Raw genomic sequence first — 21,003 nt, 5'->3', positions numbered from 1 at the left:
TCCACAGCCCCTGTACGAGCTCCACAGCCCCTATGCGAGCTCCACAGCCCCTGTACGAGCTCCGCAGCCCCTGTACGAGCTCCGCAGCCCCTGTACGAGCTCCACAGCCCCATACGAGCTCCACAGCCCCTGTACGAGCTCCACAGCCCCTGTACGAGCTCCTCAGCCCCTGTACGAGCTCCACAGCCCCTGTACGAGCTCCTCAGCCCCTGTACGAGCTCCGCAGCACCTGTACGAGCTCCACAGCCCCATACGAGCTCCACAGCCCCATACGAGCTCCACAGCCCCTGTACGAGCTCCACAGCCCCTGTACGAGCTCCACAGCCCCTGTACGAGCTCCACAGCCCCTGTACGAGCCCCTCAGCCCCTGTACGAGCTCCGCAGCCCCTGTACGAGCTCCACAGCCCCATACGAGCTCCACAGCCCCTGTACGAGCTCCACAGCCCCTGTACGAGCTCCTCAGCCCCTGTACGAGCTCCACAGCCCCTGTACGAGCTCCTCAGCCCCTGTACGAGCTCCGCAGCACCTGTACGAGCTCCACAGCCCCATACGAGCTCCACAGCCCCATACGAGCTCCACAGCCCCATACGAGCTCCACAGCCCCTGTACGAGCTCCGCAGCCCCTGTACGAGCTCCGCAGCCCCTGTACGAGCTCCCCAGCCCCTGTACGAGCTCCACAGCCCCTGTACGAGCTCCACAGCCCCTGTATGAGCTCCACAGGCCCTGTACGAGCTCCACAGCCCCATACGAGCTCCACAGCCCCTGTACGAGCTCCACAGCCCCTGTACGAGCTCCACAGCCCCTGTACAAACTCCACAGCCCCATACGAGCTCTGCAGCCCATTACGAGCTCCACAGCCCCTGTACGAGCTCCACAGCCCATTACGAGCTCCACAGCCCCTGTACGAGCTCTGCAGCCCATTACGAGCTCCACAGCCCCTGTACGAGCTCCACAGCCCATTACGAGCTCCACAGCCCCTGTACGAGCTCTGCAGCCCATTACGAGGTCCACAGCCACTGTACGAGCTCCGCAGCCCCATATGAGCTCCGCAGCCCATTACGAGCTCCGCAGCCCCTGTACGAGCTCCACAGCCCCATGCGAGCTCCGCAGCCCCTTACGAGGTCCACAGCCACTGTACGAGCTCCGCAGCCCCATATGAGCTCTGCAGCCCATTACGAGCTCCGCAGCCCCTGTACGAGCTCCACAGCCCCATGCGAGCTCCACAGCCCCTTACGAGGTCCACAGCCACTGTACGAGCTCCGCAGCCCCATATGAGCTCCGCAGCCCATAAAGAGCTCCGCAGCCCCATGCGAGCTCCACAGCCCCATGCGAGCTCCACAGCCCCTGTACGAGCTCCACAGCCCCTGTACGAGCTCCACAGCCCCTGTACAAGCTCCACAGCCCCTGTACGAGCTCCACAGCCCCTGTACGAGCTCCACAGCCCCATACGAGCTCCACAGCCCCTGTACGAGCTCCACAGCCCCGTACGAGCTCCACAGCCCCATATGAGCTCCGCAGCGCATTACGAGCTCCGCAGCCCATTACGAGTTCCACAGTCCATTACGAGCTCCACAGCCCCATACGAACTCCGCAGCCCATTATGAGCTCCACGGCCCATTATGAGCTCCGCAGCCCCGTACGAGCTCCGCAGCCCCATATGAGCTCCGCAGCCCATTACGAGCTCCACAGCCTCTGTACGAGCTCCACAGCCCCATATGAGCTCCGCATCCCATTACAAGCTCCACAGCCCCATACAAGCTCCGCAGCCCATTACGAGCTCCGCAGCACCTGTACGAGCTCCACAGCCCCATATGAGCTCCGCAGCCCATTACGAGCTCCACAGCCCCTGTACGAGCTCCACAGCCCCATACGAGCTCCACAGCTCCATAAAAGCTCCGCAGCACCTTACGAGGTCCACAGCCCCTGTATGAGCTCCACAGCCCCATACGAGCTCTGCAGCACCTTACTAGCTCTGCAGCCCATTACGAGCTCCGCAGCCCCTTACGAGCTCCGCAGCCCATTACGAGGTCCACAGCCCATTACGAGCTCCGCAGCCCATTACGAGCTCCGCAGCCCCATACCAGCTCCACAGCCCTCTACGAGCTCCGCAGCCCCATACGAGCTCCGCAGCCCCTGTACGAGCTCCACAGCCCCTGTACGAGCTCCGCATACAAGCTCCGCAGCACCTTACGAGCTCCGCAGCCCCATGCGAGCTCCACAGCCCTTTACGAGGTCCACAGCCCCTGTATAAGCTCCACAGCCCCATTCGAGCTGCGCAGCCCCTTACTAGCTCCGCAGCCCCTTACGAGGTCCACAGCCCATTACGAGCTCCGCAGCCCCATACGAGCTCCGCAGCCCCATACGAGCTCCGCAGCCCCTTACGAGCTCCGCAGCCCCATACGAGCTCCGCAGCCCATTACGAGCTCTGCAGCCCCTTACGAGCTCCGCAGCCCCATATGAGCTCCGCAGCCCCATACGAGCTCCACAGCCCCATACCAGCTTCCGCAGCCCCATAAAAGCTCCGCAGCACCTTACGAGCTCCGCAGCCCCTTACGAGCTCCACAGCCCCTTACGAGCTCCACAGCCCCTTACGAGGTCCACAGCCCCTGTATGAGCTCCGCAGCCCATTACGAGCTCTGCAGCCCATTACGAGCTCTGCAGCCCATTACAAGCTCTGCAGCCCCTTACGAGCTCCGCAGCCCCATACGAGCTCCACAGCCCCTTATGAGCTCCGCAGCCCCTATAAGTCGAGAATTTAACCTCACTGATTTAGTATTGATGGCCTACAGCTTACAAAGCGTCCTATTAAAGGGGTCCAGCGGAAGGGCTTAAATCTCGGCGAACCCCTTTAACAGGACTGTCTCCAGGTCACGAGTGGGCAGTTTTTGCTCTTATTTTATTCCTGCAGCTCACTGAGTTTTCTGGAGTTTTTTTGTTGCTCCTAAATCCATCGTGCGGCTCTAGAGATATGGGGATTTTAATTCATCGCTAATATTTATGGTCTTTTCTAAGGGGGCGGAGCTTATTGGATTCTATGGGGGCGTGTCTTTAAGCTGCTCTATGTATTTACCTGTGAGCCACACCCCCCTGGTAAAGACCACAGAAACTGACATTGAAGACAGCCCCATATCTGGCAGGGTTAAAACCAAGGTAAAGCTGAACACTACGAGCAAACGTGGCCTCCTCCGGTCCGTGGTCCGCGAGATGTCAGCAGTTGTGCGGCAGATGAATAGTGTCGGTGTTGGACGCTCACCTGTGCTCGTGTCTTGCCATGAGCGCGCTTTTACCTACTTGCGAGCGCTTGTGTCCTCGCTCCCTGCGGCTTCCATTATTACCAGCTGCTGATTTAACACTGAAAACTGTTGTGATTTTGCTTTTTGCTCCCTCTAGTGGTCATTAGTGATTTGACTCTGGAGCGTCTGTCTTTTCCTATATCCTCACCTGGGCCGTTAGTTCAGGGGCGTTGCTATATAAGCTCCCTGGACCTTCAGTTCAATGCCTGGCATCGTTGAAATCAGAGCTAATCTGTTGTGCTCTTGTCCTCTGATCCTGGTTCCTGTTTTTCAAGCTAAGTCTGCTTCTTTGCTTTTTGCTTTTGTTTTGTTTGGTATTTTTGTCCAGCTTGTTCCTATCTGTATCCTGACCTTTGCTGGAAGCTCTAGGGGGCTGGTGTTCTCCCCCCGGACCGTTAGACGGTTCGGGGGTTCTTGAATCTCCAGCGTGGATTTTTATAGGGTTTTTGTTGACCAGATAAGTTATCTTGCTATATTCTGCTATTAGTAAGCTGGCCTCTCTTTGCTGAACCTGGTTCATTTCTGTGTTTGTCATTTCCTCTTACCTCACCGTTATTATTTGTGGGGGGCTTGTATCTTGCTTTGGGGTCCCTTTCTCTGGAGGCAAGAGAGGTCTTTGTTTTCTTCTCCTAGGGGTAGTTAGATTCTCCGGCTGGCGCGAGTCATCTAGCGATCACCGTAGGCATGATCCCCGGCTACTTCTAGTGTTGGCGTTAGGAGTAGCTATTTGGTCAACCCAGTTACCACAGCCCTATGAGCTGGATTTTTGTATCTTGCAGACTTACACGTTCCTCTGAGACCCTGTCCACTGGGGTCATAACAGTATGCCAGGCCAGTATTAAATGTTTAATGCATTGCAGAAGTGGGATTATAAGAAAGAAAATTTTGAGTTTTTTTTTTCCCTCTCTCATTTTTTTTTTCTTTTCCCCTTTACCTCAGAGTGGCTTAAGCTTGCTGCAGACATGAATGTCCAGACCTTGATTACAAGTGTGGACCAGCTTGCCGCTCGTGTGCAGGGTATACAAGATTATGTTACCAGAAATCCTAGGTCTGAACCCAAGATTCCGATTCCTGAACTGTTTTCAGGAGACCGATTTAAGTTTAGGAATTTCAGGAATAATTGTAAATTATTTTTGTCCCTGAAACCTTGTTCGTCTGGAGACTCTGCTCAACAAGTAAAAATTGTTATTTCATTCTTACGGGGTGATTGGGCTTTTTCGTTGGCGCCAGGAGATCCGGCATTGGCTGATATTGATGCGTTTTTTCTGGCGCTCGGTTTACTTTATGAGGAACCCAATCTTGAGATTCAGGCAGAGAAAGCCTTGCTGGCTATGTCTCAGGGCCAGGACGAGGCTGAGGTGTATTGCCAAAAATTTCGGAAATGGTCCGTGCTGACACATTGGAACGAGTGTGCACTGGCCGCTAATTTTAGAAATGGCCTTTCTGAGGCCATTAAGAATGTTATGGTGGGTTTTCCCATTCCCACAGGTCTGAATGATACCATGTCCCTGGCTATTCAAATTGACCGGCGGTTGCGGGAGCGCAAAACCGCAAATTCCCTCATGTTGTTGTCTGAACAGACACCTGATGTGATGCAATGTGATAGAAAAACCGCAAATTCCCTCATGGTGTTGTCTGAACGGACACCTGATTTGATGCAATGTGATAGAATCCTGACTAGAAATGAGAGGAAAATTCATAGACGCCGGAATGGCTTGTGCTACTACTGTGGTGATTCTACACATGTTATCTCAGCATGCTCTAAACGTATATCTAAGGTTGTTAGTCCTGTCACCGTTGGTAATTTGCATCCTAAGTTTATTCTGTCTGTAACTTTGATTTGCTCACTGTCATCTTATCCTGTCATGGCGTTTGTAGATTCAGGTGCTGCCCTGAGTCTTATGGATCTCTCATTTGCTAAGCGCTGTGGTTTTATTCTTGAACCATTAGAAAATCCTATCCCTCTTAGGGGTATTGATGCTACGCCATTGGCAGAAAATAAGCCGCAGTATTGGACACAGGTTACCATGTGCATGACTCCTGAACACCGCGAGGTGATACGTTTTCTCGTTCTACATAAAATGCATGATTTGGTTGTTTTGGGGCTGCCATGGTTACAGACCCATAATCCAGTCCTTGACTGGAAGGCTATGTCAGTGTCTAGTTGGGGCTGTCGTGGTATTCATGAGGATTCCCTGCCTGTGTCTATTGCTTCTTCTACGCCTTCGGAAGTTCCGGAGTACTTGTCTGATTATCAGGATGTCTTTAGCGAGTCCAGGTCCAGTGCATTGCCTCCTCATAGGGAATGTGACTGTGCAATAGATTTGATTCCAGGCAGTAAATTTCCTAAGGGAAGACTGTTTAATCTGTCGATACCTGAACATACCGCTATGCGTTCATATATCAAGGAGTCTCTGGAGAAAGGACACATCCGTCCGTCTTCTTCCCCTCTTGGTGCGGGATTCTTTTTTGTGGCTAAAAAGGACGGATCTTTGAGGCCTTGTATTGACTATCGGCTTTTAAATAAGATCACTGTCAAATTTCAGTATCCTTTGCCGCTGTTGTCTGACTTGTTTGCCCGGATTAAAGGTGCCAAGTGGTTCACCAAGATAGACCTTCGTGGTGCGTACAACCTTGTGCGCATTAAGCAAGGGGATGAATGGAAAACCGCATTCAATACGCCCGAAGGTCATTTTGAGTACTTGGTGATGCCTTTTGGGCTCTCTAATGCCCCTTCAGTTTTTCAGTCCTTTATGCATGACATTTTCCGGAACTATCTGGATAAATTTCTGATCGTTTATCTGGATGATATTCTGGTTTTTTCTGATAATTGGGACTCGCATGTGGAGCAGGTCAGGATGGTCTTTAAAATTTTGCGTGAAAATTCTTTGTTTGTCAAGGGCTCAAAGTGTCTTTTTGGTGTACAGAAGGTTCCCTTTTTGGGGTTCATTTTTTCCCCTTCTGCTGTGGAGATGGACCCAGTCAAGGTCCGAGCTATTCTTGATTGGACTCAGCCCTCGTCAGTTAAGAGTCTTCAGAAGTTCTTGGGTTTCGCTAACTTCTACCGTCGTTTTATCGCTAACTTTTCTAGCATTGTGAAACCTTTGACGGATATGACCAAGAAGGGCTCCGATGTGGTTAATTGGGCTCCTGCTGCCGTGGAGGCTTTCCAGGAGTTGAAACGTCGGTTTACTTCGGCGCCTGTTTTGTGCCAGCCTGATGTCTCGCTTCCCTTTCAAGTTGAGGTGGATGCTTCAGAGATTGGAGCAGGGGCCGTTTTGTCGCAGAGAGGCCCTGGTTGCTCTGTTATGAGACCTTGCGCCTTTTTCTCTAGGAAGTTTTCGCCTGCGGAGCGAAATTATGATGTGGGCAATCGGGAGTTGTTGGCCATGAAATGGGCATTTGAGGAGTGGCGTCATTGGCTCGAGGGTGCTAAGCATCGTGTGGTGGTCTTGACTGATCACAAAAATCTGATGTATCTCGAGTCTGCTAAACGCCTGAATCCTAGACAGGCCCGCTGGTCATTGTTTTTCTCCCGTTTTGACTTTGTTGTCTCGTATTTACCAGGTTCAAAGAATGTGAAGGCCGATGCTCTTTCCAGGAGCTTTGTGCCTGATGCTCCTGGAGTCGCTGAACCTGTTGGTATTCTTAAGGATGGTATTATCTTGTCAGCTATTTCTCCTGATCTGCGACGTGTGTTGCAGAGATTTCAGGCTGATAGGCCTGATTCTTGTCCACCTGACAGACTGTTTGTGCCTGATAAGTGGACCAGCAGAGTCATTTCCGAGGTTCATTCCTCGGTGTTGGCAGGTCACCGAGGAATTTTTGGCACCAGAGATCTGGTGGCCAGATCCTTTTGGTGGCCTTCCTTGTCTAGGGATGTGCGGTCATTTGTACAGTCCTGTGGGACTTGTGCTCGAGCTAAGCCTTGCTGTTCTCGTGCCAGCGGGTTGCTCTTGCCCTTGCCTGTCCCTAAGAGACCTTGGACACATATCTCCATGGATTTCATTTCTGATCTTCCGGTGTCTCAGGGCATGTCTGTTATCTGGGTGATATGTGATCGCTTCTCCAAGATGGTCCATTTGGTTCCTTTGCCTAAACTGCCTTCCTCTTCCGATCTGGTTCCTGTGTTTTTCCAGAACGTGGTTCGTTTGCACGGCATCCCTGAGAATATTGTGTCAGACAGAGGATCCCAGTTCGTTTCCAGATTCTGGCGATCCTTTTGTAGTAGGATGGGCATTGACTTGTCGTTTTCGTCTGCTTTCCATCCTCAGACTAATGGACAGACGGAGCGAACTAATCAGACTTTGGAGGCTTATTTGAGGTGTTTTGTCTCTGCTGATCAGGACGATTGGGTGACCTTCTTGCCGTTAGCTGAGTTTGCCCTTAATAATCGGGCTAGTTCCGCCACCTTGGTTTCGCCGTTTTTCTGCAACTCTGGTTTCCACCCTCGTTTTTCTTCGGGTCATGTGGAACCTTCTGACTGCCCTGGGGTGGATTCTGTGGTGGATAGGTTGCAGCGGATCTGGAATCTTGTGGTGGACAACTTGAAGTTGTCACAGGAGAGGGCTCAGCGCTTTGCCAACCGCCGCCGCGGTGTGGGTCCCCGACTACGTGTTGGGGATTTGGTGTGGCTTTCTTCCCGCTTTGTTCCTATGAAGGTTTCCTCTCCCAAATTTAAACCTCGTTTTATTGGTCCTTACAAGATATTGGAAATTCTTAATCCTGTATCCTTTCGCCTGGATCTTCCTGTGTCGTTTGCTATCCACAACGTGTTTCATAGGTCCTTGTTGCGGCGGTACGTTGTGCCTGTGGTTCCTTCTGCTGAGCCTCCTGCTCCGGTGTTGGTTGAGGGCGAGTTGGAGTACGTGGTGGAGAAGATCTTGGATTCTCGTCTCTCCAGGCGGAGGCTTCAGTACCTGGTCAAGTGGAAGGGCTATGGTCAGGAAGATAATTCCTGGGTGGTCGCCTCTGATGTTCATGCGGCCGATTTAGTTCGTGCCTTTCACGCCGCTCATCCTGATCGCCCTGGTGGTCGTGGTGAGGGTTCGGTGACCCCTCACTAAGGGGGGGGTACTGTTGTGATTTTGCTTTTTGCTCCCTCTAGTGGTCATTAGTGATTTGACTCTGGAGCATCTGTCTTTTCCTATATCCTCACCTGGGCCGTTAGTTCAGGGGCGTTGCTATATAAGCTCCCTGGACCTTCAGTTCAATGCCTGGCATCGTTGAAATCAGAGCTAATCTGTTGTGCTCTTGTCCTCTGATCCTGGTTCCTGTTTTTCAAGCTAAGTCTGCTTCTTTGCTTTTTGCTTTTGTTTTGTTTGGTATTTTTGTCCAGCTTGTTCCTATCTGTATCCTGACCTTTGCTGGAAGCTCTAGGGGGCTGGTGTTCTCCCCCCGGACCGTTAGACGGTTCGGGGGTTCTTGAATCTCCAGCGTGGATTTTTATAGGGTTTTTGTTGACCAGATAAGTTATCTTGCTATATTCTGCTATTAGTAAGCTGGCCTCTCTTTGCTGAACCTGGTTCATTTCTGTGTTTGTCATTTCCTCTTACCTCACCGTTATTATTTGTGGGGGGCTTGTATCTTGCTTTGGGGTCCCTTTCTCTGGAGGCAAGAGAGGTCTTTGTTTTCTTCTCCTAGGGGTAGTTAGATTCTCCGGCTGGCGCGAGTCATCTAGCGATCACCGTAGGCATGATCCCCGGCTACTTCTAGTGTTGGCGTTAGGAGTAGCTATTTGGTCAACCCAGTTACCACTGCCCTATGAGCTGGATTTTTGTATCTTGCAGACTTACACGTTCCTCTGAGACCCTGTCCACTGGGGTCATAACAGAAAACTAGAAATTTATGTCATTGTGAATGATTTGATTAATGACAGGAGCAGATTCCCGCTGATCGATCCATGGCCACACGTGAATGACTGGGAGCCATCACCCCATCTAAAGAGCTTTTAATCCCTAGAGGCAGAGTCTCTGGAGTTCTGTGCCCCGCCCATAGATCTTAACAGCTCATTTACATATACAATAAACGTGGCTTTCTCTATAATGAGACATCGGATCGCCGATATCAAGGTGTCATGTTATTCAGCTTCATATGACCTGCGGCCCCTATAGACGCTCAGGAGGACGATCACCGACAGATTCCCATTTAATCTCTTTGTCCTTGTTCCCATCCACTCTCACAGTCCCTCCTCTTCTCTTTCAGACCCTTCTCGACAACAGAGTGACTCTGGGAGGCCAGAAGACAGTACAGAAGGTGGACGGTAGGTGGTCTCCTCCTCTGCGCGTATGTCTCTTCTCATTTAACTCCCACACATCTGTATCTTTTCCATTTTTCAGGTCTCTCCGGCTCCTTCCAGCTCTCCATTCCTGCTGTGGAAATTTCTCCATCAGGAAAGATATTGGTTTTCACAGTGTCCCAGTCAGGTGGAATCGCTGCCGATACAACTGAAGTCCAAATGACAGCTTCTCTGAAACATAAGGTGAGTGTCCGTCCAAGGGTGGAGGGGTATATTACTAGACTGCCCGCCTTCCAATATATGGGGATATGGAAACAATCAGGAGTTCACCCCCATCCCAGTACGGACGGCCGCCGGTCCAGTATTCAGGCTGATCAGAGCTTTATGATATATATTCTTCATGTTTATGAAGATCTACAGTGAGGAAACCTCTCAGAGGGCCAGCATTTTGTACATTGAGGAAACCTCTCTGAGGGCCAGCTGTTGTGAACTCTGTTTTTGGGCTCCCTCTAGTGGTCACAAGCGGTACTGTGTAGTGTTGTCTTTCTGCAGGTTGGCAGCATCAGCTGGTTCGTTATCCTTGGTTGGTTTCCTACTTAGCTCACCTGGATACTCAGTTCCTTGCCTGCTCTCAATGTATTCAGTGCTCTTCAGATTCCTTGTGATTACCTTGCTCCCAGCCTCTCCAAGACAAGCTAAGTTTTTGTTTGATCATTTTTTGATTATCAGCATTTATTATGTTTTTAGTCCAGCTCGCTAAAATGTGATTTCATCGCTTGCTGGTTGCTCTAGGGGACTGAGTTTCTCCCCCCACACCGTTAGTTGGTGCGGGGGTTCTTGAAATCTCAGTGTGGATATTTTGTAAGGGTTTTTTACTGACCGCACAGACCCCTTTACTATTTTCTGCTATCTAGTATTAGTGGGCCTCATTTGCTAAATCTGTTTTCACCCTGTGTATGTGCCTTCCTCTTACCTCACCGTTATTATATGTTGGGGGCTTCTATATCTTTGGGGATTATTTCTCTGGAGGCAAGAGAGGTCTTTCTTTCTCTCTAGGGGTAGTTAGTTCCTCAGGCTGGCTCGAGACGTCTAGGATTTTTAGGCACGTTCACCGGCTACTTCTAGTGTGTTTGGATAGGTTCAGATTTACGGTCAGTCCAGTTTGCCACCTCCCTAGAGCTTGTCCTATGTATGTTACTTAGCTGGAGTAATTTGTGATCCTCAACCACTAAGGATCATAACAGTAGAGCAGGCCAAAAAGTGTTTAATGCATTGCAGAAGTGGGATAAAAAGAAGACCTGAGTACATTTTTTTTTTCTCTCCTCCCGCTTTTCCTTTGCTGCAGTCTGTTTAGCTTCTTTCATCCCCTTGAACTCTGGGTGGTTTTGAACTCAGCTGCAGACATGAATGTTCAGACTCTGACTTCTAGTGTGGATCATCTGACTGCACGGGTGCAAAGTATTCAGGATTTTGTTATTCATAGCCCTATGTCAGAACCAAAGATACCCATTCCTGAGTTGTTTTCTGGTGATAGATCTAGGTTTCTAAACTTTAAGAATAATTGTAAGTTATTTCTATCTCTGAGACCTCGTTCCTCTGGTGATTCCACTCAGCAAGTTAAAATTGTTATCTCCTTGTTGCGTGGCGACCCTCAAGATTGGGCTTTCTCTCTGGCGCCAGGAGATCCTGCATTGCTTAATGTAGATGCATTTTTTCTGGCTCTTGGACTGCTTTATGAGGAGCCTAATCTTGAGAATCAGGCAGAAAAAGCGTTGCTTGCTATCTCTCAAGGTCAGGATGAAGCAGAGGTGTATTGTCAAAAATTTCGGAAATGGTCGGTGCTTACTCAATGGAATGAGTGTGCCCTGGCTGCAAATTTCAGAGAAGGTCTTTCTGAGGCCGTTAAGAATGTTATGGTGGGGTTTCCCACCCCTACAAGTCTGAGTGATTCTATGGCTTTAGCCATTCAGGTTGATCGGCGTTTGCGGGAGCGCAAATCTGCTCATCCTTTGGCGGTATTTTCTGAACAGAGACCTGAGTCTATGCAATGTGACCGAACTCTGACCAGAATTGAGCGACAAAGTCATAGACGTCAAAATGGGTTGTGCTTTTACTGTGGTGATTCTACTCATGTTATCTCAGCATGCTCTAAACGCTTAAAAAAAAAAAAAAAAAAAAAAAAAAAAAATCGCTAAACCTGTCACCATTGGTACTATGCAGCCTAAATTTATTTTGTCTGTTACTTTGATTTGTTCTGTGTCATCCTACCCGGTTATGGCTTTTGTGGATTCGGGTGCTGCCCTGAATCTGATGGATTTGTCGTTTGCCAGGCGCTGTGGTTTTGTCCTGGGGCCTTTGGAATTTCCTATTCCTCTGAGGGGAATTGATGCTACGCCATTGGCTGAGAATAAGCCTCAGTATTGGACGCAAATGACCATGTGCATGACTCCCGTACATCAGGAGGTGATTCGCTTTCTTGTTCTGCATAATTTGCATGATGTTGTCGTTTTGGGTCTGCCATGGCTGCAGGCTCATAATCCAGTTTTAGATTGGAAAGCTATGTCTGTGTCAAGTTGGGGTTGTCAGGGAATTCATGGCGATGCTCCGTTGGTGTCTATTGCTTCTTCCACTCCTTCTGAGGTCCCTGAGTTTTTGTCTGACTACCAGGATGTATTTGATGAACCCAGGTCCAGTGCCCTGCCCCCTCATAGGGATTGTGACTGTGCTATAAATTTAATTCCTGGTAGTAAATTCCCTAAGGGACGACTTTTTAATTTGTCTATACCAGAGCATGCCGCGATGCGGAGTTATATAAAGGAGTCTTTGGAGAAGGGACATATTCGCCCATCCTCCTCCCCTCTTGGTGCAGGATTTTTTTTTGTGGCCAAGAAGGACGGTTCTTTGAGACTTTGTATAGATTATCGTCTTCTGAATAAGATCACAGTCAAATTTCAGTATCCTTTACCACTATTGTCTGATTTGTTTGCTCGGATTAAGGGTGCCAGTTGGTTCACCAAGATAGATCTTCGTGGTGCGTATAACCTTGTGCGCATTAAGCAGGGAGATGAATGGAAAACAGCATTTAATACGCCTGAAGGCCATTTTGAGTACTTGGTGATGCCTTTTGGACTCTCTAATGCTCCTTCTGTGTTTCAGTCTTTCATGCATGACATCTTCCGAGAATATCTGGATAAATTTATGATTGTTTATCTGGATGACATTTTGGTCTTTTCTGATGATTGGGAGTCCCATGTGAAGCAGGTCAGGATGGTGTTTATGGTCCTGCGCGCTAATGCTTTATTTGTGAAGGGCTCAAAATGCCTCTTCGGAGTACAGAAGGTCTCCTTTTTGGGTTTTATTTTTTCTCCTTCTACTGTGGAGATGGACCCAGTCAAGGTCCAGGCTATTCATGACTAAACTCAGCCCACGTCTGTTAAGAGTCTTCAGAAGTTCTTGGGTTTTGCTAATTTTTACCGTCGTTTCATCGCTAATTTTTCTAGCGTGGTTAAACCTTTGACGGATTTGACCAAGAAGGGTTCTGATGTGACTAATTGGTCTCCTGCGGCCGTGAAGGCCTTTCGGGAGCTGAAGCACCGGTTTTCTTCAGCTCCAGTCTTATGTCAGCCAGATGTCTCTCTCCCCTTCCAGGTCGAGGTTGATGCTTCTGAGATTGGAGCAGGGGCTGTTTTGTCGCAGAGAAGCTCTGATGGCTCTGTGATGAAACCATGTGCTTTCTTTTCAAGAAAGTTTTCGCCTGCCGAGCGGAATTATGATGTTGGTAATCGGGAGTTGTTGGCTATGAAGTGGGCATTTGAGGAGTGGCGACATTGGCTCGAAGGAGCTAAACATCGTGTGGTGGTCTTGACTGATCACAAAAATCTGATTTACCATGAATCTGCCAAGCGCCTGAATCCTAGACAGGCTCGTTGGTCGTTGTTTTTCTCCCGTTTCAACTTCGTGGTCTCATATCTGCCTGGTTCGAAGAACGTGAAAGCTGATGCACTTTCTAGGAGTTTTGTGCCTGACTCTCCGGGAGTTTCTGAGCCGGCTGGTATTCTCAGAGAGGGAGTGATTTTGTCTGCCATTTCCCCAGATTTGCGACGAGTGCTGCAGAAATTTCAGGCGGATAGACCTGACCGTTGTCCACCAGAGAGACTGTTTGTCCTGGATAGATGGACCAGCAGAGTTATTTCCAAGGTTCATTCTTCGGTGTTGGCGGGTCATCCTGGGATTTTCGGTACCAGAGATTTGGTGGCTAGGTCCTTCTGGTGGCCTTCCTTGTCGCGGGATGTGCGTTCCTTTGTGCAGTCTTGTGGGATTTGTGCTCGGGCTAAGCCTTGCTGTTCTCGTGCCAGCGGTTTGCTTTTGCCTTTGCCTATTCCGAAAAGGCCTTGGATGCACATTTCCATGGATTTTATTTCGGATCTTCCGGTATCTCAGAAAATGTCTGTCATCTGGGTGGTGTGTGATCGTTTTTCCAAGATGGTCCATTTGGTGCCCTTGCCTAAGTTGCCTTCTTCCTCCGATTTGGTTCCTCTATTTTTTCAGAATGTGGTTCGCTTGCACGGCATTCCTGAAAATATTGTGTCTGATAGAGGATCCCAGTTTGTGTCCAGGTTTTGGCGGACTTTTTGTGCTAAGATGGGCATTGATTTGTCTTTTTCGTCAGCCTTCCATCCTCAGACTAATGGCCAAACCGAGCGAACTAATCAGACGTTGGAAACTTATTTGAGATTTTTGTTTCTGCTGATTAGGATGATTGGGTGACTTTTTTGCCGTTGGCCGAGTTTGCCCTTAATAATCGGGCTAGTTCTGCTACTTTGGTTTCGCCTTTTTTCTGCAATTCTGGTTTCCATCCTCGTTTTTTCTCGGGTCAGGTTGAGCCTTCTGACTGTCCTGGGGTGGATTCTGTGGTGGATAGGTTGCAGCAGATTTGGAACCATGTGGTGGACAATTTGAGGTTGTCACGAGAAGGCTCAGCGCTTTGCCAACCGCCGCCGCGGTGTGGGTCCCCGACTTCGTGTTGGGGATTTGGTGTGGCTGTCTTCTCGGTATGTTCCTATGAAGGTCTCCTCTCCTAAATTCAAGCCTCACTTCATCGGTCCTTATAAGATCTTGGGGATCCTTAACCCGGTGTCTTTTCGTTTGGATCTCCCAGCATCGTTTGCCATTCATAATGTGTTCCATAGGTCTTTGTTGCGGAGGTATGTGGTACCTGTGGTTCCTTCTGTTGAGCCTCCTGCTCCGGTGCTGGTCGAGGGCGAGTTGGAGTATGTGGTGGAGAAGATTTTGGATTCTCGTATCTCTAGACGGAGGCTTCAGTATTTGGTGAAGTGGAAGGGCTATGGTCAGGAGGATAATTCCTGGGTTGTCGCCTCTGATGTTCATGCGGCCGATTTGGTTCGTGCCTTCCAGGCGGCTCGTCCTGATCGCCCTTGGGGTCTTGATGAGGGTTCGGTGACCCCTCCTCAAGGGGGGGTACTGTTGTGAACTCTGTTTTTGGTCTCCCTCTAGTGGTCACAAGCGGTACTGTGTAGTGTTGTCTTTCTGCAGGTTGACAGCATCAGCTGGTTCGTTATCCTTGGTTGGTTTCCTACTTAGCTCACCTGGATACTCAGTTCCTTGCCTGCTCTCAATGTATTCAGTGCTCTTCAGATTCCTTGTGATTACCTTGCTCCCAGTCTCTCCAAGACAAGCTAAGTTTTTGTTTGATCATTTTTTGATTATCAGCATTTATTATGTTTTAGTCCAGCTCGCTAAAATGTGATTTCATCGCTTGCTGGTTGCTCTAGGGGATTGAGTTTCTCCCCCCACACCGTTAGTTGGTGCGGGGGTTCTTGAAGTCTCAGTGTGGATATTTTGTAAGGGTTTTTTACTGACCGCACAGACCCCTTTACTATTTTCTGCTATCTAGTATTAGTGGGCCTCATTTGCTAAATCTGTTTTCACCCCTGTGTATGTGCCTTCCTCTTACCTCACCGTTATTATATGTTGGGGGCTTCTATATCTTTGGGGATTATTTCTCTGGAGGAAAGAGGTCTTTCTTTCTCTCTAGGGGTAGTTAGTTCCTCAGGCTGGCTCAAGACAACTAGGATTTTTAGGCACGTTCACCGGCTACTTCTAGTGTGTTTGGATAGGTTCAGATTTGCGGTCAGTCCAGTTTGCCACCTCCCTAGAGCTTGTCCTATGTATGTTACTTAGCTGGAGTAATTTGTGATCCTCAACCACTAAGGATCATAACAGCCAGCAATCTGTACGGTGAGGAAACCTCTCTGAGGGCCAGCAATCTGTACGGTGAGGAAACCTCTCTGAGGGCCAGCAATCTGTACGGTGAGGAAACATCTCTGAGGGCCAGCAATCTGTACGGTGAGGAAACATCTCTGACAGCCAGTAATCTGTACGGTGAGGAAACCTCTCAGAGGGCCAGCATTTTGTACATTGAGGAAACCTCTCTGAGGGCCATCATTTTGTACACTGAGGAAACCTCTCTGAGGGCCAGCAATCTGTACGGTGAGGAAACCTCTCTGACAGCCAGTAATCTGTACGGTGAGGAAACCTCTCTGAGGGCCAGCAATCTGTACGGTGAGGAAACCTCTCTGAGGGCCAGCAATCTGTACGGTGAGGAAACCTCTCTGAGGGCCAGCAATCTGTACGGTGAGGAAACCTCTCTGAGGGCCAGCAATCTGTACATTGAGGAAAGCTCTCTGAGGGCCAGTAATCTGTACGGTGAGGAAACCTCTCTGAGGGCCAGCCATCTGTACGGTGAGGAAACCTCTCTGAGGGCCAGCCATCTGTACGGTGAGGAAACCTCTCTGAGGGCCAGCAATCTGTACATTGAGGAAACCTCTCTGAGGGCCAGCAATCTGTACGGTGAGGAAACCTCTCTGAGGGCCAGGGCAGCAATCTGTACGGTGAGGAAACCGCTCTGAGGGCCAGGGCAGCAATCTGTATGGTGAGGAAACCTCTCTGAGGGCCAACAATCTGTAGGCAGGTTTGGCCTTTCACGTCTCAGGAGCAGGTCCTTGTGCCCTTCGGTTTGTAATAAAATATAAAACATATATAATACTGGAGTTTAGTTTCTGAAGGGTCGGCTTGTGGTAATAAAAGAAACCCTGGGTATCTAGGGCTATAAAGACGTCTTCTTACCGTACCTGCTGGACCATGGTAGAGAGAAGGCAAGAGTTAATATTCCCAAAAGTAGTTGTGAAGGGGTTAAATTATATTTTGCAAGGTCTAGTGAAGATGTTAATGATAAAGTCCATAATGGCCTAAGGCTGACCTGGGCAAAGTGCGGCCCGAGGGCCACAGCCCTTATGGCCCATGGACCGAGACTGCCAAGGGGCTGGAAACAGTGGCCTACAGGCTGCACCTTGTCCTCTCCAGCCTGTCCACTGTCACTGCTATCTATCTGCATCCTCAGGAAGCAAGCAGCGGGGAATGCATTGGTGGAGGCGAGACCGCTGGCCCTTTCTTCTACCAATCAGCATGTGAGACAACTAACACATTTTATCGCATCAGCTGTGCACTGCGGAGAGTCAGAGCATCTGCGCGAGCAGAGGTAGAGCACCGAGGGAACGGGAGCGAGGTGAGCATGTGGTGGTTTTTTCTTCAAGTGTATGAGATGTTTGGCTGGACATGGGGAGGCTATGAGGGTCTCTAGCTGTACATGGAGAAGCTAAGGGGGTCTCATACTATACATGGGGAGGTTTTGTGGGTCTCATGCTGGACATAGGAGATGGGGCTCTTATGTTGGATATGGGGAGGCTATGGGGCTCTCATGGGGAGGCTATATAGGGTCTCATGCTGGATATGGGGAGGCTATGTGTGTCTCATACTGGACATGGGGAGACTATATGGGGCTTTCATGCTGGCCATGGGGAGGCTAGGTGTGTCTCATGCTGGATATGGGGAGGCCATGTGGGTCTCATGGGGAGGCTATATGGGGTCTCATGCTGGATATGGGGAGGCCATGTGGGTCTCATGCTGGATATGGGGTGTCATGCTGGATATGGGGAGGCTATGTGTGTCTCATGCTGAACATGGGGAGGCTATATGGGGTCTCATGCTGGATATGGGGTCTCATGCTGGACATGAGGAGGCTATGTGTGTCTCATGCTGGATATGGGGAGGCCATGTGGGTCTCATGGGGAGGCTATATGGGGTCTCATGCTGGATATGGGGAGGCCATGTGGGTCTCATGCTGGATATGGGGAGGCCATGTGGGTCTCATGCTGGATATGGGGAGGCCGGATATGGGGAGGCCATGTGGGTCTCATGGGGAGGCTATATGGGGTCTCATGCTGGATATGGGGAGGCCATGTGGGTCTCATGGGGAGGCTATATGGGGTTTCATGCAGGATATGGGGAGGCCATGTGGGTCTCATGCTGGATATGGGGAGGCTATGTGGTGACTAATGGTATATAAGGGCTGTGTGTGCTCATACGATATATATAGAAGGAGCTGTGTGCGGATTCAAATCAGCATACTTAATTCTGCTTAATATTAAGTGATACAAATAATCTAAAAAGAATTACAATATATTAATATTAATATTGAGCATAATTAATTTCAGCTTATTGGTTCTGCCCTCCACAGCAGTAAACGTCTCTCATGTGGCACCTCGGGAAAATTAATTGCATACCCCTGGCCTAAGGTCATGAGGAGGTAAACTGTAAAGTCCCTAGTGGTCTAGGATTCAGAGTATCTCTTGGTGGTCAAGGGTAGTTAAGGGGTTAATAGTAAAGTCCCTGCTGGTCCAGTGGAGCAAGGAAGTAATTGTAAGGCGAGTTGTAGAGTAAGGAAGGTCTCCTGCTTCACCGGGATGCAGTTGCTCCTGGTGGCCGCTCTCTTTCATTAAGGTAACTCGTCAGTGATCGTCCCTCCTGAGCCGTGTATATGGTTACACAGATCATAGGAAGATGAACAACATGACACCTTTATATCTGTGATCTTATGTCTTATTCCAGGGAAAGACACATATTTATTATAGATCTCCCCGAGACTCCGTCTCCAGAGCATAAAGTATATGAAAGGGGCATTAGAGGAGCTAAAGCCAGTAATGAAGTGAGGCTTGCAAGGGAGACCAAAAGCAATAAGAAAGGATTTTTTTTTTTTTTGGGGGGGGGGGGGGTATGTCAAAAGAAAACATGCAAAGAATGAAAAGAGTGAAGTGGTCAGAAATGATGTTGAGAAGCCAAACTTGTAAATTCCTATTTTGCATCTGTGTTCTCTAAGAAATCAATTGTAACATCAACTGATCTTTACGACGCCATTGAAGGAATAAAAGAATCCACACTATCCATAAACAGAGAGATGGTGAGGGCACACTTAGCTAATTTACGTCTCCTGGTCCAAATGACTTACATCCTAGGGGACTAAAAGAGTTAGCAGAGGAAACTGCAGAATTACTAGCCAGAATATTTGAAAAATCCTGGATAACAGGAGAAGTTCCAGAAGATTGGAGTAGGGCAAATGTTGTCCCTATCTTGAAAGAAGATGGAGCAAGGGGTCACGGATCCCACCGTGCTGCCAACTATATGTCACGGATCACAGGGAAGATACCTTTATCATCCCCACCACTCACATCAATTTGTCGTGAACCAGGATGGTTTGGTTGCCCCTGGTTCCTTCTGAAGGGGATTTATCTATATCCCACTTCCCAGTTCCGGTTTGGAACTTGCAGATCTCTGGCGCCCCCCTTACCCTCAGGTCAGACTAGGTACTGCATCTAGGATAATTAGTCGCCAGAAAGGCTGCCTGCTATGTACTGGATATTGGGCACGCTGCAGTGAGGGCGATATAACTACTCCCATGCAGGCGGGAATAATAATTATCAATGCCTCCGTCTCTACAATGCTTCCCAAACGCACAGGACAAAGTCTCTGCAACCAGCTCCAATTTCCTAAGGATTAAGGGGTCCGGAGTCAACCCAAATCAGTAGCGTAATTCACCTCAGAGGATGCACAGTTTGTTATAGAGCAGGGAGAGACAAGCTAGTAAATTGTATATTTTACTCCATAAAAAGGTAGGTGTAATAATTATAGGGGATAACTCAGGAGACTCCTTGCGTGGAACAAGACAACAGGACACAGTTTTATAAGTGGTAAAGTCTATATTATCACACGGTGATTCACACAGGTGCAGAGAGAAACTCAAGTCCACAACACTTGGTGCAAATAATAAACGCAGCTTAGCAGTCTATAGGAAACTTCAGAGGAAAATGCAATCAAGCAGAAATTCTATGAAGCACAGTTATTCTTGAGGATACTTGACACGAATAAGTCCTTGTCTTAGTCCAGGCACAGATAGATATGCTTATAGGCAGTTCAAATAATATCTTAGCTCAACCAGGGAGGCCTGGTTAATAGTCTCAGGTTATTGCAAAGCAGAAACAGCTTACATGTCCAGCAAATGCAGATGGAAGTAACACAAGCAGCAGATGAAGGAGGATTACTGGAAACTTGTGTATGCAGCAGGAACTCAGAGCTGAGTAGCAGGATCACCACACAGGTTCACAGGAGCAGGTATATAGCCAGGGAGTAATCAGAGGTCAGGAGCTGGATGCAAGGCAGAATACTCTAGCACAGACTGAAGGCTGGGGTGGAGTTTTATAGCAGGAAGACACAGTGCACATGAGACCAAATACGCCATCTTGGAAAAGGGCAGTAATGCACAAAAAGGTAAAAAATGTTCAGAGTCCTGACAGTAGGCAGTGTTTACAAAGTATAAAAGATATTATAAAGAAGACAATTCATATGTATATTGCAATTACAAATTAAAAAGGATTAAATTTGAATAGAACACTTACAGGTCCTTCAGATCCTTTAAGCTCCTCGTCGCCCATGTGCTCAGGAGATACATCTAGATGCATAACGACAGCTTTGAAGAGCTGTTAGCTCACTTCCTGGACCAACTCTGACTCCCAACTCAGCAGGGGGTAAGATATGCCTTCTTGTCGTGACATCACTGAGTAAGCCGAGAAATGACATGCACTCACCTTTCTGCTATTTACGTTTTTGGGTTCACAGGGCAGACAAAGACATTCCTGGGGGTTTTCCTCATGTGCTTCGACTTTGAAGCCATATAAATTCTTGAGTGAGGGGCTGCTGCACATTGGTCTTCCATTACACTATATAGCAGGGGAGAGGGAGGGTGAGTGGCTGAGAATTCCAGCCTTGTGCTAGGAGGCAAAAAAGAGAAGGGGGGGTCAAATCTGCAGCTTTAAGGAACGTAGCAGAGCTCAGTGCGCGTGATCATAGACAATCAAATAGCTCATGTTCCTGACACCAAGAAATTACAGGCCAGTGAGCCTTACTTCTACACTAGGGAAGATCTGTGAACAAATTATTAAACAGCATGTATGTAAGTACTTGGTTAACAATACAGTAATTAAAGGGAACCTGTCACCCCCAAAATCGATGGTGAGGTAAGCTCACCGGCATCAGTGGCTTATCTACAGCATTCTGGAATGA

At 48.9% G+C, this 21,003-nt stretch overlaps 1 protein-coding gene across 1 annotated transcript in view; it reads left to right on the top strand.

The window, feature by feature from the left end:
• Window positions 1-21,003, top strand: part of LOC143769415 (alpha-2-macroglobulin-like protein 1) — a 305,150-nt gene that overhangs the window by 92,690 nt on the left and 191,457 nt on the right. Inside the window, exons 14-15 of the mRNA XM_077257911.1 lie at window positions 9,498-9,555; window positions 9,632-9,774. Of these exons, the coding sequence (XP_077114026.1) occupies window positions 9,498-9,555; window positions 9,632-9,774 (201 nt within the window). The remainder of the gene's footprint in view (window positions 1-9,497; window positions 9,556-9,631; window positions 9,775-21,003) is intronic.

This window comes from Ranitomeya variabilis, chromosome 4 (assembly GCF_051348905.1).
Source record: "Ranitomeya variabilis isolate aRanVar5 chromosome 4, aRanVar5.hap1, whole genome shotgun sequence".
NCBI lineage: Eukaryota > Metazoa > Chordata > Amphibia > Anura > Dendrobatidae > Ranitomeya > Ranitomeya variabilis.
Note: the sequence above shows the minus strand (reverse complement) of the source record. Positions and strands in the feature narration are given on the sequence as shown.